The sequence below is a fragment of the Natator depressus genome, chromosome 16 (assembly GCF_965152275.1).
Source record: "Natator depressus isolate rNatDep1 chromosome 16, rNatDep2.hap1, whole genome shotgun sequence".
Classification (NCBI taxonomy): Eukaryota; Metazoa; Chordata; order Testudines; family Cheloniidae; genus Natator; species Natator depressus.
The window spans coordinates 10,705,593-10,720,167 of NC_134249.1; the positions used below are offsets into that span (position 1 = coordinate 10,705,593).

The 14,575-nt window shown below is 50.5% G+C and overlaps 1 protein-coding gene across 2 annotated transcripts in view; it reads right to left on the minus strand.

Annotated features, from left to right (window-relative positions):
* ASTN2 (astrotactin 2) overlaps positions 1 to 14,575 on the minus strand; it is a 589,627-nt gene that overhangs the window by 367,606 nt on the left and 207,446 nt on the right. For both annotated transcript variants that reach the window (XM_074973795.1, XM_074973796.1), the window contains exon 6: positions 273 to 419. In XM_074973795.1, the coding sequence (XP_074829896.1) occupies positions 273 to 419 (147 nt within the window). The remainder of the gene's footprint in view (positions 1 to 272; positions 420 to 14,575) is intronic.

The window sequence follows — 14,575 nt, forward strand, 5'->3', positions numbered from 1 at the left end:
TGTTTTAGGGTTAGTGTGTGGGGTGCTGGGGAAAGGGAGGAGTTAGTGTCCTATAACAGATTGTCCCCAGGTGTTTTTCTAGGCCGTCCCAGCGCTGAGGAATAAAGCGAAGGGTGGAAAGTCCCCTGAAGGGTGGTTTGAGAAAGGGGAGTTCTAGGAGGCACTTGGGAATGTCACAAAGCAAAGGACTCTACTGACTAGATTGAATTGGGAAGCTCCAGGGCCCCAGGATGCCAAGTCCTTACACAGAGGTGTCGCTCTCGGGATCTTACCGTCTGCAATGAAGTGCTCGGGCACATGAAGCGTGACCTTCACTGTCAAAGGGCAGGACAGCTGGGTGCCACACACCATGGCCAGGATGCAGGAGCTGACTGCAATTAGCATCAGGGCCGTCTTGTTCACCGGACTCTTCAGAGAGCCTGAAACGCAAACAGACACGCATATATACACAGAGGCCAAAGTGAAGTAATAGCGTCTCGAGCTAAAGGGGAAAGACGTGGATCCAGTTTGCATCTAACCCATCATGAGCAGCACAAAAGAACAAGAGCAATTCAATCTAACTCTTTAGGGCCCTACCCCATCGCTGTTTCTGGATACCCATCCTCACCATAGTGTCTGAGCACCTCACACTAACTGCAGGATTTTATCCTCACAGCAATCTTGTCAGGTTGAGAAGCATTGTCCCCATTTTACAGATGGGGAAACCAAGGCGCGGGGCAGATTAAGTGACTTACTCAGACCATATGGGAAGTCTATGGCTGAGCCAGGGATTAAACCCAGGGCTCCCCCGTCCCACTCCAATGCCCTGTCCACTCAACGACTCACCTGCCTCAGTTTCCCCATCTCTCACTTGGGGATAACACCTACCTGCCTGCCTGCCACGGTGGTTGTGATGCTAAACTCATCAGTAACTGTAAGAAGGCCATGCTAGGGGAAACGTATGTTTTAGTAGAAAAATGCTTCAGTTAATTATGTCTCGTGCTGAAAGGCACTGCAGTTAAGAGCAAGCGATGTTTGAAGACAAATTAGTTCTGTCATGTTAAAGCTTGAAGAACATAGAATCACAGGGTTAGAATGGGGCGCAAGGATTTTCTTGCCTAGCGCCCTGCCGAGACGCAGGGTTTGTTGTGTCTAAACCAGCCAACATTTAGGGGATGTCTGCCTGGCACACTAAGCCCAGGCTCTGACTCAGGTTTTAGCCACTCTCACACACAGATCAGTCTGATTCAGATCAGCCAACACTCAGGACGAGGGTCCTAGGACCCTTCTGAGGAGGTGGATCAAAGTCCAAGTCCCACTGTAGCTCGAATCCAAGCCCTGTCCTTTTGCAGTGCGGATGCAGCGTTTAAGCTGCAGACCTGAGTCAGAAGGTCTGTGTAGTGGAGTATGGCCCTGGCAGCATGGCTGTGAGACCCGGGTCCAGCAATTGTAAACCTAGGTTTATAATGCTGGGTGGATGCTTTAGCACAAGATGACCTGTGCCTGCTGACTGTGCGGGGGCACAACCCTGGAACAGCTTGAGTCACTCCCCTCTCCCGGCAGCCCTCCCCCTTCTGGAAAGCAGCCCCCTCGCCCCTCTGGGAAAGCAGCTACCCCTCCGTGCAGCTCCCAACTCCTCCTCTGCCTCTCCCTGCAGAGTTAAAGCAGCGGCACCTCTGAGCAGCTCCCAGCTCTTCCTCTACCCCTGCCTCTGCCGCTCCCTGCCCAGCACAGCTCGCTGGCTCAGCTGCTCTGAAGGTAAGGGGCCCTGATGCACTGCTTGACCCCACATGCCCTCCCCCACATGTCACCTCTGTTGGAAACCCTGAGTCCACAAACCCAGGTCTCACAGAGCTGGGTTTACAATGCCGTGTAGTCATATCCTCAATGACTTCAGTCTGAAGCTTTTCCATCCTGTTATTTCTGGTGTTGGTTGCGTTTTGTTAAGATTAGTCAGTCCTTGGATCAATCCCTGTTAAAGCCCAATCTTTCAGAAGTGGCTAGCAATTCTGGGTGCTCCAATTTTTAGGTGACCCAACCTCAGCCACCCTAAAGAGGCCTGAATTTCAGAGAGTAGGTGCTCTGGGCTTTTTGAAAATTTGACTCCTTTAAAGTGCTTTAAGTTGGGCATGTGCAAACTGAGGGCCCCCCAAAAAAGATCACTCCTCATTTTTTAAAATGTAGACCTAAATTTTCATTACTTCAATGACCAAATCGATTTTCTTCAAAATTGGCTTGTTTTGCAGATCTTGCTGAGTCTTAAAAATATCAAGCCAAGTCTCCAGGCTGTGTGCAGTGTGTTATCATTAACTACACCTCGTGTCATACGTTGGTACAATATTATATATTGCACTAATTAACAAGTGATACCTAGATGCTAATTATTAATATTCCTATACTCACAAACATCTAACAGTTAATTCAGTGAGCAAGAAAACAATCTGTGCAGAGCAAACCAGAGCCAGTGGATTTTACAAGAGGAGTTTTATTTTGTCAGGCACAGATGTTTACTGTTTCTCTCAAAACCCAGCTCACAAAGGGACTCCCTGCAAGTGCTAGCTAAAATATTTTCTGACAGTAGGAAGGCAGACTCCAGTTCAGGCCAACGCCATGCTGAAGGATCCCAATCCTACCCTGACACCAGAGCGATATGTGGGTCACACTGAGCCCTCCCTCCATCTCTGTGGGCCATCTGTCTAACACCACGGATCATAGAACATTGGCACCTCAGTAATAATTCAGGAGCGGTGGTGCCTTTGAGGCGGAAGAGAGAGCCCAGATCTGCAGCTGCCAGGATTAATGCTCTGTCTCATCTCAGAATATGGCACAAAGCTCGGTGCGAGCAAGGTTAGTTTGATTTCGGTGTTTTTAGCGAAAGGGATAAAGTGAAAAAAGAACTCAGCCGGCTGCAGCTCTGGACAGACTGGGCCGGGGACAGAACCGGCTGTGAAATCCTACAGCATAACACATTGCTAAGGAGCCCAAGCCAGGCCAATGGCCCATTAGCTTTCTGGCAGAAGAGGCCAACTTGCTAGCTCTATACAATGAAAGGGAATTGAATCAGTGAATGAGATGGAGAACCACTGTGGGACAGTGGATTACCTCATGGGACACAAAACTATGTACCAATGGCTCCTATTGGGCCCAGGGTGGTAGTGACCAAATGTCATTACCATCTGCCAGCTGCTTGGCAGTCCATGCTGAATGGAGTCTGTGGTCTCCATCTGCTGCCCAAAGAGGCACCATCACAACTGGCACCCATGCTGGCCCTCTCCAGAGAGGCCAAAGATGGTGTGCTCCACTGCGGAGAAATCACCCTCTCACCGACAGCAGCCCCAAGATACATTAGTGGGGCAGGCTGGAGAAGCTCGAGTCGCTACTGTTCGGGCTGCATCTGCTCTCGGTCAGAGGACTTCGCTCTCCCATTAACAGATTGCACAAGCACTAAAATGGACTTAAGGCAACCTTGCGTTTAGCAATTCTGGGATGTTTGGGAAGCAGCCCTGTAGCATTTTGGAACCTTTTTTCAGGAATATAAAGACACTTAAGCGAGAGCACTGATCTCCAATTAACTGCAGCCTCTGTGACAGTCTGACACAGATCACTGAATTCCCAGCAGAGCTGACTCTATCTCTGTTCAGAATTCGGGGAAAACTATTTATTTATTTCTGGAACTCGGTCTCCTTTCTGACCCCCACCTCCACACATGCACAAATCACATCAGCAAAGTGAGACCTAAAATGCATTTGTTTGAAAACAACAGGAAATACATCCACTAAGATACTCCAGTGCTCTTTACCTCATAATTTGATCGATTCTGCTTTTAGAAATATTGGTGTCAGAACAGAGAATCTCATTTAAGTTGGATTCAGAGCACAAGCCAGCTTTGAAGCTAATGGGAATATATGCACCAAAAATGCAGAGTTTTTTGCAGTGCGCTGGGGGTTTGCAAACAGGGTAAAAGTTTGGGTCTCGGGAAGGCATTCAGCACTGAATTAGAGGTGCTGATCCGCTGGACAGCTCCCTGTGACAGAGGCGAGGAGAGTACAGAACAAGGGATATTTACACAACACATTTCACATTCCACCTGTCCCCAAAGAGCCGTACAAGCACCTTCCCCATTCCCAAAATATACCCACTGCCTAAACTTCCAGCTCTGCCACCGACCTGCTGTGTGATCTTGGGCAAGTCACTTCACTTCTCTGGGCCCATCTTCCCTGTCTTGTTTATTTAGATTGCAAGCTCGCCAAGGCACAGACTTCTCTATGTGGGCATACAACCAAGCCTGGCTGGGGCCACTCAGTGCTTTTATAACGGAAATATATCAGTGAGAATGGAAACATTAAGAGTCACAATAGACTAGAGAGCAGATAGCAAATGTGTATTATTTAGCCCTTATAAAGCCCCTTTCAGCCCAGGATCTCAAAGTGCTTTATAAAGATTAACCCGCAAATCCCAGGGAGATAGGCAAGTACTACTCTGCTTTTACAATTCAACTGAGTCACAGATACGGCGGCTTGCCAAAGGTCACGCTGTGAGTCAGTGGAAGAGCTGGGAGCAGAAAGCAGGGACCCTGACTCCCAATCTCCTACCCTTCCTACGTGCACCACTAGTGCCATGGCTCTTGATGCTCCACCATTCACTCCCGAACTTTTTTTTTAAAGAAAGCGGCACATGAACCAAAAAAGCAACCGCTGCGCCAGACCCAACGACCTCCTCTTCCTGCGGAAGAGCAAAACGTTTGAAATAGCCAAAAGCCTGAGCAGCTGAGCTCCCGGCAGATGGGGCTGAATGTCGGAGGGAAGGAACAATGTGCTGCCGTTCTCATTTCACTGGCCCTCCTCCCACGTCTCCACCCCTGCTCCATTGCCCTGCTCATTTTCATCTTGTGTATCTAATTACTGACATCCCGAACAGTAAACACCATCGCCCAAGGGTGGCAAGCAGGGGGCTCTGTTCAACCGAGCCGCAACAACGGGGCTTATGTTTGAGCTGAAATTAGATTTCCGATTCAGCTCTTTATTGCTCGAGGCCAGTCTGCTGCCAGGTTCTAAGGAATGCTAACCGAATACACAGCTCGTTCCCTCGCTCGTTAAACAGAGGGGCATTTCTCTCGTTTTCCATCCCATCGCCTGCTCTTCAGACCACTAACACTTCAGCAGAAGCACTTCTGGGCTGCGTTTAAATACCCATCTGGAGATAAACAGTTTAGTGCCAGATCTCTGAAAAACCCAGGGAAATGGACATGTTACGACCTGTGTCTAACTAAACACACCTCTAGGGGTTAGCCAGAGGCAGTTGGGTTTGTTTGAGAGGCACAAAACAAAACAAAAATCCAACCCCACCCTTGCCCCAGGGGTGTCCAAACTCCCAGGTATTGCAATAACCGTCTGCAATCATTGAATTGTCTTAGGTGACTTAGGCTGGAGACCCAAGCTTTGCTGCTCTCAATTTCTCCCCCCACACCCCTTCCCACAAGCCTGGGACTACCACCAAGATGTTCGCACAGCAGTTTGCCAATCCCAATCCCATCTAAAGGCTGGCCCCAGGTTTATGCTCTACAGGCGGGGAGGGGGCAGGGAATGGAGGCTCTAGATGGAATGAGGCTGCGAGTTGGGCAGCAGGAGGCCCAAGGGGGTGAGGGGAGAGAGGCGAGGGTCGGCCTCCTTCCCACGCAGCGGCACACAGCTCCTGCCAGCTGAGAGCTCCATCGGATCTTTGTCGGCTGACCCAGTGCCCCAGTGGCAGAGCGGAGAAGGACCTGTGACTTGGAGTCATTATCCCCGTTCTGCTCTCACCTTATTCGAGATTATATAAATATATCACCTTCTCCACAGAGCAGCATTACCCACCCCCACTCACTCCCATGCACCTGGCTGGGGGTGCGGGGCAGAATCAGGTCTCCTTTCCTTCCTCTTGCATGCATGGTTTGGGGGCAGGGTGAATTGGGCAAACAGCCTCTCTTCTCTTCACAGCAGCCAAAGGCACAATCTGAGCAGGGGGACAAGGAGGGGTCTTACTCCTTCTCTGGCTAAGTAAAGGCCTGAGTAGGGAAGACAGACGCTCCGGGGTAGACTCCTTGCAGCAGGTGAAGGAGGAGAGGGGCGATGCTGCTGAGTATTGAGGCACATGAAGGTGGAGGACCAATGCTCCTCCAGGTAGCAGGTAGCAGAAGGGATGTCGTACTCTCTAGGGTTCTCCACCCTCGGCCTTCCACCTGCACTTTCGCAGTCACCCAGCCTTATAAATAATAAGCAAGCTGCCCAAAAAATAAATCCCTCCTTTCCTCCACCCCAAGGCAGGGCAGTACGAGAGGCCAAAATGGTTGGCTTCAGTATTCACAGCCAGTGTTCATACCAAGTCGGGAGCCCACGTGGAGAACCTGCCGCTGACAGAGAGCGTCTGTCACAGATAGGAGGATGGTAGGGCCCCAAACCAAGACAGTAGGGTGTGGTAGAAGGAGTATGAGGAATGAGACTGGAAGCCATGAACTTCTGGACTTCAATCCTCCTTCCACCAATGACTTTGGGCTTGTCAAGAAGCAAGTTAGCACCTGGCAGGCTGGGGTATAAATCTACGGCATACTAGCAGATCACTCACTAACTGTCCACGCGGACCCTGCTGCTACGCACTAAGAGTTCCCTAGAGCGGTCTGAGCTACTGCTCTTTGAAACAGGAGTAGGTCAACACTCAAGAGGGAACTTTTAATGTGCGGCAGCAGCATCCACACAGACAGTTCACGGCACGCTACACTCCAGCTTGTCGCGCACTAACTGGTCATGTAGACAAGACCTTAGGTAGCCTTGGGCAAGTGACTTCAACTCGCTGTGACTTAGTTTCCCAGTCTGTAAGAGGTTGGATAACACTCCTTCATAGGGTTCATGTCTGACACAGGCCCAGATCTGTGGAGTCCTCCAGTGGTGTTATCTGCCCGAGCGGCTGGGTTAGAGTGCAGAAACCACAGATTTGCTTTCCTTGTTGCCTTTGAAGTCTCCGCTCTAAGGGTTCGTGAACACAGTCTGTTTGCATGCAATCTGCTTGGCTTGAAAGTGAAAAGTCATCGGTGATCCCCAGCTGAGGATGAAGGAGGAGGAACAGTCAAGGAATTATGATGTGATTGGAATAACAGAGACTCTGTGGGATAACTCACATGACTGGAGTACTGTCATGGATGGATATAAACTGTTCAGGAAGGACAGGCAGGGCAGAAAAGGTGGGGGAGTTTCACTGTATGGAAGGGAGCAGTATGACTGCTCAGAGCTCAAGTATGAAACTGCAGAAAAACCTGAGTGTCTCTGGATTAAGTTTAGAAGTGTGAGCAACAAGGGTGATGTCGTGGTGGGAGTCTTCTATAGACCACCAGACCAGGGGGATGAAGTGCACGAGGCTTTCTTCTGGCAACTCATGGAAGTTACTAGATCGCAGGCCCTGGTTCTCATGGGAGACTTCAATCACCCTGATATCTGCTGGGAGAGCAATACAGCGGTGCACAGACAATCCAAGAAGTTTTTGGAAAGGGTAGGGGACAATTTCCTTGTGCAAGTGCTGGAGGAACCAACTAGGGGCAGAGCTCTTCTTGACCTGCTGCTCACAAACCAAGAAGAATTAGTAGCGGAAGCTAAAGTGGATGGGAACCTGGGAGGCAGTGACCATGAGATGGTCGAGTTCAGGATCCTGACACAGGGAAGAAAGGAGAGCAGCAGAATATGGACCCTGGACTTCAGAAAAGCAGACTTTGACTCCCTCAGGAAACTGATGGGCAGGATCCCCTGGGAAAATAACATGAGGGGGAAAGGAGTCCAGGAGAGCTGGCTGTATTTTAAAGAATCCTTATTGGGGTTACAGGGACAAACCATCCCAATGTATAGAAAGAATAGTAAATATGGCAGGCGACCAGCTTGGCTTAATAGTGAAATCCTTGCTGATCTTGAACACAAAAAACAAGATTACAAGAAGTGGAAGATTGGACAAATGACCAGGGATGAGTATAAAAATATTGCTCGGGGATGCAGGAGTGAAATCAGGAAGGCCAAATCACACCTGGAGTTACAGCTAGCAAGAGATGTTAAGAGTAACAAGAAGAGTTTCTTCAGGTATGTTAGCAACAAGAAGAAAGTCAAGGAAAGTGTGGGCCCCTTATTGAATGAGGGAGGCAACCTAGTGACAGAGGATGTGGAAAAAGCTAATGTACTCAATGCTTTTTTTGCCTCTGTCTTCACGAACAAGGTCAGCTCCCAGACTACTGCACTGGGCAGCACAGCATGGGGAGGAGGTGACCAGCCCTCTCTGGAGAAAGAAGTAGTTCGGGACTATTTAGAAAAGCTGGACAAGCACAAGTCCACGAGGCCGGATGCGCTGCATCCGAGAGTGCTAAAGGAGTTGGCGGATGTGATTGCAGAGCCATTGGCCATTATCTTTGAAAACTCATGGCGATCGGGGGAAGTCCCGGACGACTGGAAAAAGGCTAATGTAGTGCCCATCTTTAAAAAAGGGAAGAAGGAGGATGCTGGGAACTACAGGCCTGTCAGCCTCACCTCAGTCCCTGGAAAAATCATGGAGCAGGTCCTCACGGAATCAATTCTGAAGCAATTAGAGGAGAGGAAAGTGATCAGGAACAGTCAGCATGGATTCACCAAGGGCAAGTCATGCCTGACTATCTAATTGCCTTCTATGATGAGATAACTGGCTCTGTGGATGAGGGGAAAGCGGTGGACGTGTTGTTCCTTGACTTGACAGTGGACGAGAAGCTGGATATGAGTCAACAGTGTGCCCTTGTTGCCAAGAAGGCCAATGGCATTTTGGGATGTATATGTAGGGGCATTGCTAGCAGATCGAGGGACGTGATCATTCCCCTCTATTCAACATTGGTGAGGCCTCATCTGGAGTACTGTGTCCAGTTTTGGGCCCCACACTACAAGAAGGATGTGGAAAAATTGGAAAACGTCTAGCGGAGGGCAACAAAAATTATTAGGGGACTGGAACACATGACTTATGAGGAGAGGCTGAGGGAACTGGGATTGTTTAGTCTGCGGAAGAGAAGAATGAGGGGGGATTTGATAGCTGCTTTCAACTACCTGAAAGGGGGTTCCAAAGAGGATGGATCTAGACTGTTCTCAGTGGTAGCTGATGACAGAACAAGGAGTAATGGTCTCAAGTTGCAGTGGGGGAGGTTTAGGTTGGATATGAAGAAAAACTTTTTCACTAGGAGGGTGGTGAAACACTGGAATGGGTTACCTAGGGAGGTGGTGGAATCTCCTTCCTTAGATATTTTTAAGGTCAGGCTTGACAAAGCCCTGGATGGGATGATTTAGTTGGGGATTGGTACTGCTTTGAGCAGGGGGTTGGACTAGATGACCTCCTGAGGTCCCGTCCAACCCTGATATTCTATGATTCTATGAGGAGAAACCGGGAAATGAAGAGATAAGGAGGGGAACGCAAGAGACGGGTTGAGGAGGAAAAGGACTTCTCCTGAATTGGAGAAGGAATTGGGGCCCTCCTCTCCCACCCCACACTCCCCAACTTGTGAGCAAGGAGAAGACAGAGGAATGTGAAAATTAAAAGCAAACCAATCAGTTTTAGGGCAGAACTGCATCAGAGTTTCTTCCTGCTACCGATCCAATTAACCACTGCTTAATTAGACTGGAATGCAAAAGAAATTCCAAAAGAAAACCTCTCCTTGGAAGTCTCTGATCCTGACACCAAGCGCCAATTAGACTGGCTCTGGTCTGCCTGAGAACACCCAAGTCCCCTCTGCAGAGAGTTTGGAAGCAGCCTGCAAAGGGCCTGAATATTTTGCACCTACTGCAAGAGGAAGATAAATTCAAAGCCACCCCCTGCAAACAAACACTCCACATGCAGCCCTGTGTCTCATCTAAAATATCATTTACTTGTGCTGCCAATTACTCCTCCTTCCACTGCCTCCTCCCCAGCCCCAATATCTGGCACATAAAGGGCAAAAAACTCGGATCTGGCACTGCGGCACTGCTGAAATTAAAAAGGAACATACAGAATACGTATGGATTTTAAGCAACACTAAAATCCTGCTTGCTTGGCAATATGATGTTTCTAAATCAGGCTCAAATACATGCTTGGGAGATTAGTCTATAAAAAATAAATTTTAATGACTCCATCTTTCTCAGCACACAGCCCATAGCATTGGCCATATGTGGGTGTTAAACACCAAGTACTCTTCAATCCTTTCCCCCCCAAGATATAATAGTTTCATACATAATGTTTCAAGACTGCTTGGATATTAAAACATATTTCTACCTCCCAGGAAAGACGGGGATGTAGAAATCAACCTCCTGAACTCCTTAGCAACTGAACTCCACCCGCGAATCAGAAAGCAGCATTTTTAACATGGAGAGGGTGTGTTTCAGCTTGAATTTTGGCAGCACAAAAATGCACCCACCTCTGGGGTGGAGGGCAGGGAGTCACCAGCCACCTGATTATAACCTTAACGCAACCGACATAGCGGAATGACCCTGATGTGGTATCCTGCCCCCACCCACAGCACACCTCAGACAACTTTCCTTGCTGGTCTAGGAGGGCTACCTCCAAAGCACTCAGCTGTCCTGTGCATGTGAAGTAAGTTCACTGCCTCTAATTATCTCCCTTTATGTTCCAGTGGAGGCTCATTAATACAGTACAACAGCGTTTCCCGATGCCCTCACACACAGAAACATCTCAAGGTGTTTTACAAGCAGGAGATCATGTTAAATCAATTCAAATACCAATTAAAGATTAACAGCGATGTTGGAAGGCTGCTCTCACTGGATCGCACCGCCCACTGGGAAAGAAACACTGCTTTCTGTAGCTGCTGCCTGGCAGGCTCCTACCCAACCCCCAAGCCAGCCACTCCCCTTTACCCCTCCACACAGCCCATGCCCCAGCTGCAGAACCCACATTCAGTCAAGGCACTGTCCCCCAAAGAAGTTCTAGCAAGCAAACCTTCCCTCCCCCATTCAGTGAATGCCCCAACCATTCTCCCCATCTTCCCAGAGTGTCCAGCCCAGAACCTGAGCCAACACCCCTTATCTGGACAGTCCTCTTTCCCCCCTAAGGTAACCAGCCACCTCTGAACCCATGTCCACTGCCCTCCTCTCCACAGAGTAAGCCCAGAGCAGCAGACCTTCTCTTCTCAAGTTTCTGCCAACCACACACACTGCCTTCCACGTCCATATCCCAGGCCAGGCATTCTCAAGCCTGCCGAGACCTTCTTCCAACCACACTCCACATCCCAGACTCTCACCCACAGGGGCAGGACAATACACTGTGTGTTTGTGTACGTATTGGGGAATGGGGGGGGGAGGTTTGCGGGAGAGAGATCATGCCATTAACTCCATGGGCCACATCCAGCGCTTGGCGAAGTAAGGGTGTGTGATCCCTGCTGAATCTGCAGGGCATTATACCTCCTCACACAAGAGTCCAGCATTTTGATCTAGCTTTCAGCGCCCCCCCCACCCCCCGCAGCCCCCATGCATTTTGGTGCTGTCAGAATCTGGGGGGTTTGGTCCGGGCCAGTCTGTAGTCCAGGGGTGAGTAAACTTTTTGCTCCAAGGGCCACATTGGGGTTGCCAAACTGTATGGAGGGCCGGGTAGGGAAGGCTCCCCAAACAGGCTGGCTGCTGCCCCTATCCGCCCCCTCCCACTTCCTGCCCCCTGACTGCCCCCCTCAGAACCCCCAACCCATCCAACACCCCTGCTCCTTGTCCCCTGACCGCCCCGACCCCTATCCACACCCCTGCGCCCTGAAAGGGCCCCCCCCCCGAACCTCCAACCCATCCAACCACCCCCTGCTCCCTGTCGCGTGACTGCCCCCCTCAGAACCCCCAACCCACACAACCCCCCCTGCTCCTTGTCCCCTGACCACCCCATCCCAGGATCCCCAGTCCCTACCCAACCCCCCCCCCCGCTCCCTGTCCCCTGACTGCCCCAACCCCTATGCACACCCCTGACAGGCCCCCCTCGAACCTCCACCCCATCCAACTGCCTACCCTGCTCCCTGTCCCCTGACTGCCCCCCAGGACCCCCTGCCCCTTATCCAAACCCCCACTCCCCACCCCCTTACCACGCCGCTCAGAGCAGCAGGAGCTCACACCTCCACCATGCAGCCGGAGCCAGCCACACACACCCACGCTGCCCGGCAGGAGCAGACGGCCAGAGCCCTGCCAATGCGGCGAGCTGAGGCTGAAGGGTAGGGGGAAGCAGGGGAGGAGCCGGGGGCTAGCCTCCCCGTCTGGGAGCTCAAGGGCCAGGCAGGATAGTCCCACAGGCCGGATGTGGCCCGTGGGCCGTAGTTTGCCCACCTCTGTTCTAGTCCCAACTTACAGCCCCTTTGTTGGCAGCATGGACTGGACTTTGTTCCATCCGCCCTGTTTTGACATTGACCCTGAAACTCGAGTCTTCTCCCCCAAGAAAGCAGCTTCTTTACAGAGACTGGTCCCTTTGGATAGCTCTGAGGAAGGAAGAGAAAAGGTGAAAGTAGAGAGAATGGACCAAGGGTCAGAGATGGAGGAGGAGGAGGTGGTGAAACATACAGGAAGGCAGATGTGGGAGGACTAGAAACGTTCAGGTTTATTAAGAGCTTGATCTTGCTTAAGCGTAGAGCAAAGATGACCGATAACACTAACAGGTATGAATGATATCAGCCTGTAAACATTTCCTCCGTCAGAGTTCGAGCTAGTTTAACTGGTGTTCCTAGAGGGGGGTTATTTGGGGGCAAGGAGTTTGCAGATGAAACTGTTGGCAGTTTTGATAAGGGAGATCCCATCAGTGAATGCAGGAGGCTCAGGTGCCTTTCTCAGTATCGTGAGTTGGCTCCTGGATTCACACAGAGATCAGGGATTCAGCCAGCCCGTAGGAGCCTAAGCAGCATGGGGAAGCCAACTCCTTCCCTGTGCAGCCTGCATGTTCCGTTCAGCGTGAAGATCCCATGACGCCTTTGTTGATCTGTTTTTAATACCCTGGGTCTCGGCCAGTTATATACTTTGAGTTTTAATACCCGAGGCGTTAAAGAAATGTGTCTGGACTTAGTATTTATAAAGTTTCAAATATTGACCTCTCTCTCCCTCTCTCTCTCTCTCACACTCTCATTCTCTTGTTTGAAATACAGGGCCTGCCGTTTGTGGAGAGCGATGCGTGGGAGAGAGTCAGTCATGATAAGGAGGAGGACGGGGAGAAGGGAGGGGATGCCGGCGGGCAGGGCACATAGAAACAGAAGGTGCAGGAGAGAGGGGGAAGTAAGGAGAAGGGAATAAAAGACAGATGATGAACCAGCGGAGGCTCTGGTAGTTGTTCTCCTTTCTTGGATGAGAGGCGAGAGGTTCCTTGCCATGGTCACCACCACTAGGTGAGCTCTTGGGTAAAATCAGCAGGAATCACCGTTTCCCAGAGAAGCTCCCATCATCCTGAGTGTTTCCTGCTGAGTCGGTGGAGCCTGAGGATTCAGCAAGGAAGACCCCAGTACCCTTGCAGGGTGGCTGAATCTCAGTGACAGGAAACTGGACAGCTCTGGGCTCACATGCTACCCAAAGAGGACGCAAGGCAACAAACTACTAGACACTGATCGGCAGAACAGGCTGGCTGCGGGTCCTCTGCTAACAAGACGTTAACTTTGGCACAGGTCCCCCTCTCCTTATCCAGAGGCTAAGGGGAAGGAACCTAAGAACAGCCTGACTGCAACTGCGGCACTGATCTCCTTGGGACGTGATCCTGCTGGCGAGAAGAGGAGATGGGGAGGAGGAGACATTTTGCAGAGGTAGGTGGGCCGGGGCCAGCTTTAGCTTCCAGGACCTCCACCGCACTCACAGGAATGCCTCTGTCTATCCCCAAGCATCAATCCCATTGCCCCCAGCAGTGCCACCACCCAACAGGGGTTAACAAGAGCATCCTTAGAAGCTCTCAGGGAGGGAGCAGCTGATTTGCTGGCAGGATGCAGCGGAGGTATTGCCTCTACAATGGATGGCACAAGCTGGACTTCTCCGTTGGCTAATGCAGGTACTATCTGCCCTACGTGTGGGCTGGGGAGATGAGCTCAGAAATCCGGGGCCACCCCCCCAAAACAACTCAGCATGCAGAGCAGCGATTCAACAGCTGCATGTCAGAGGCTCTACACTTGGGACTAGCTCCAAGCCAGCTCTCAGTGCCCATCAAATGGAGCAGCTACACCAACACTGACAAGAGCAAGCCAGGGCTGCCGCTGCTTGGAGTCTATCCTGATTATAAGCGGGGTAAATCTTAATTAGCTCAATCAGCAAATGCCCCCAGCCTGTCCTTGGACACACCCAAGTCCAGATTTTTCTAAAGAGCTGTGCATTACTCTCTCTGTCTAAAATGGTATTACCGGTTTCTGAGTCACTGCTAACTCAGAAGAATAAGATCTTGAAATGCTTATGGATCAATGTCCTGACAGATAAAACCCAAGGCAGGGTATCAGTTGGTGCCTGCCAGACCACCATATCACACTAGGGAAGCGGCATGACCTGCTCCTTACATACCTAGCTATAATCAGAATTGGAAGGATTAGATTTTTACTGGTAAACATTGATTTCACTGTACACACACAAACCGATGAAAAAATATTTCCATCAACAAT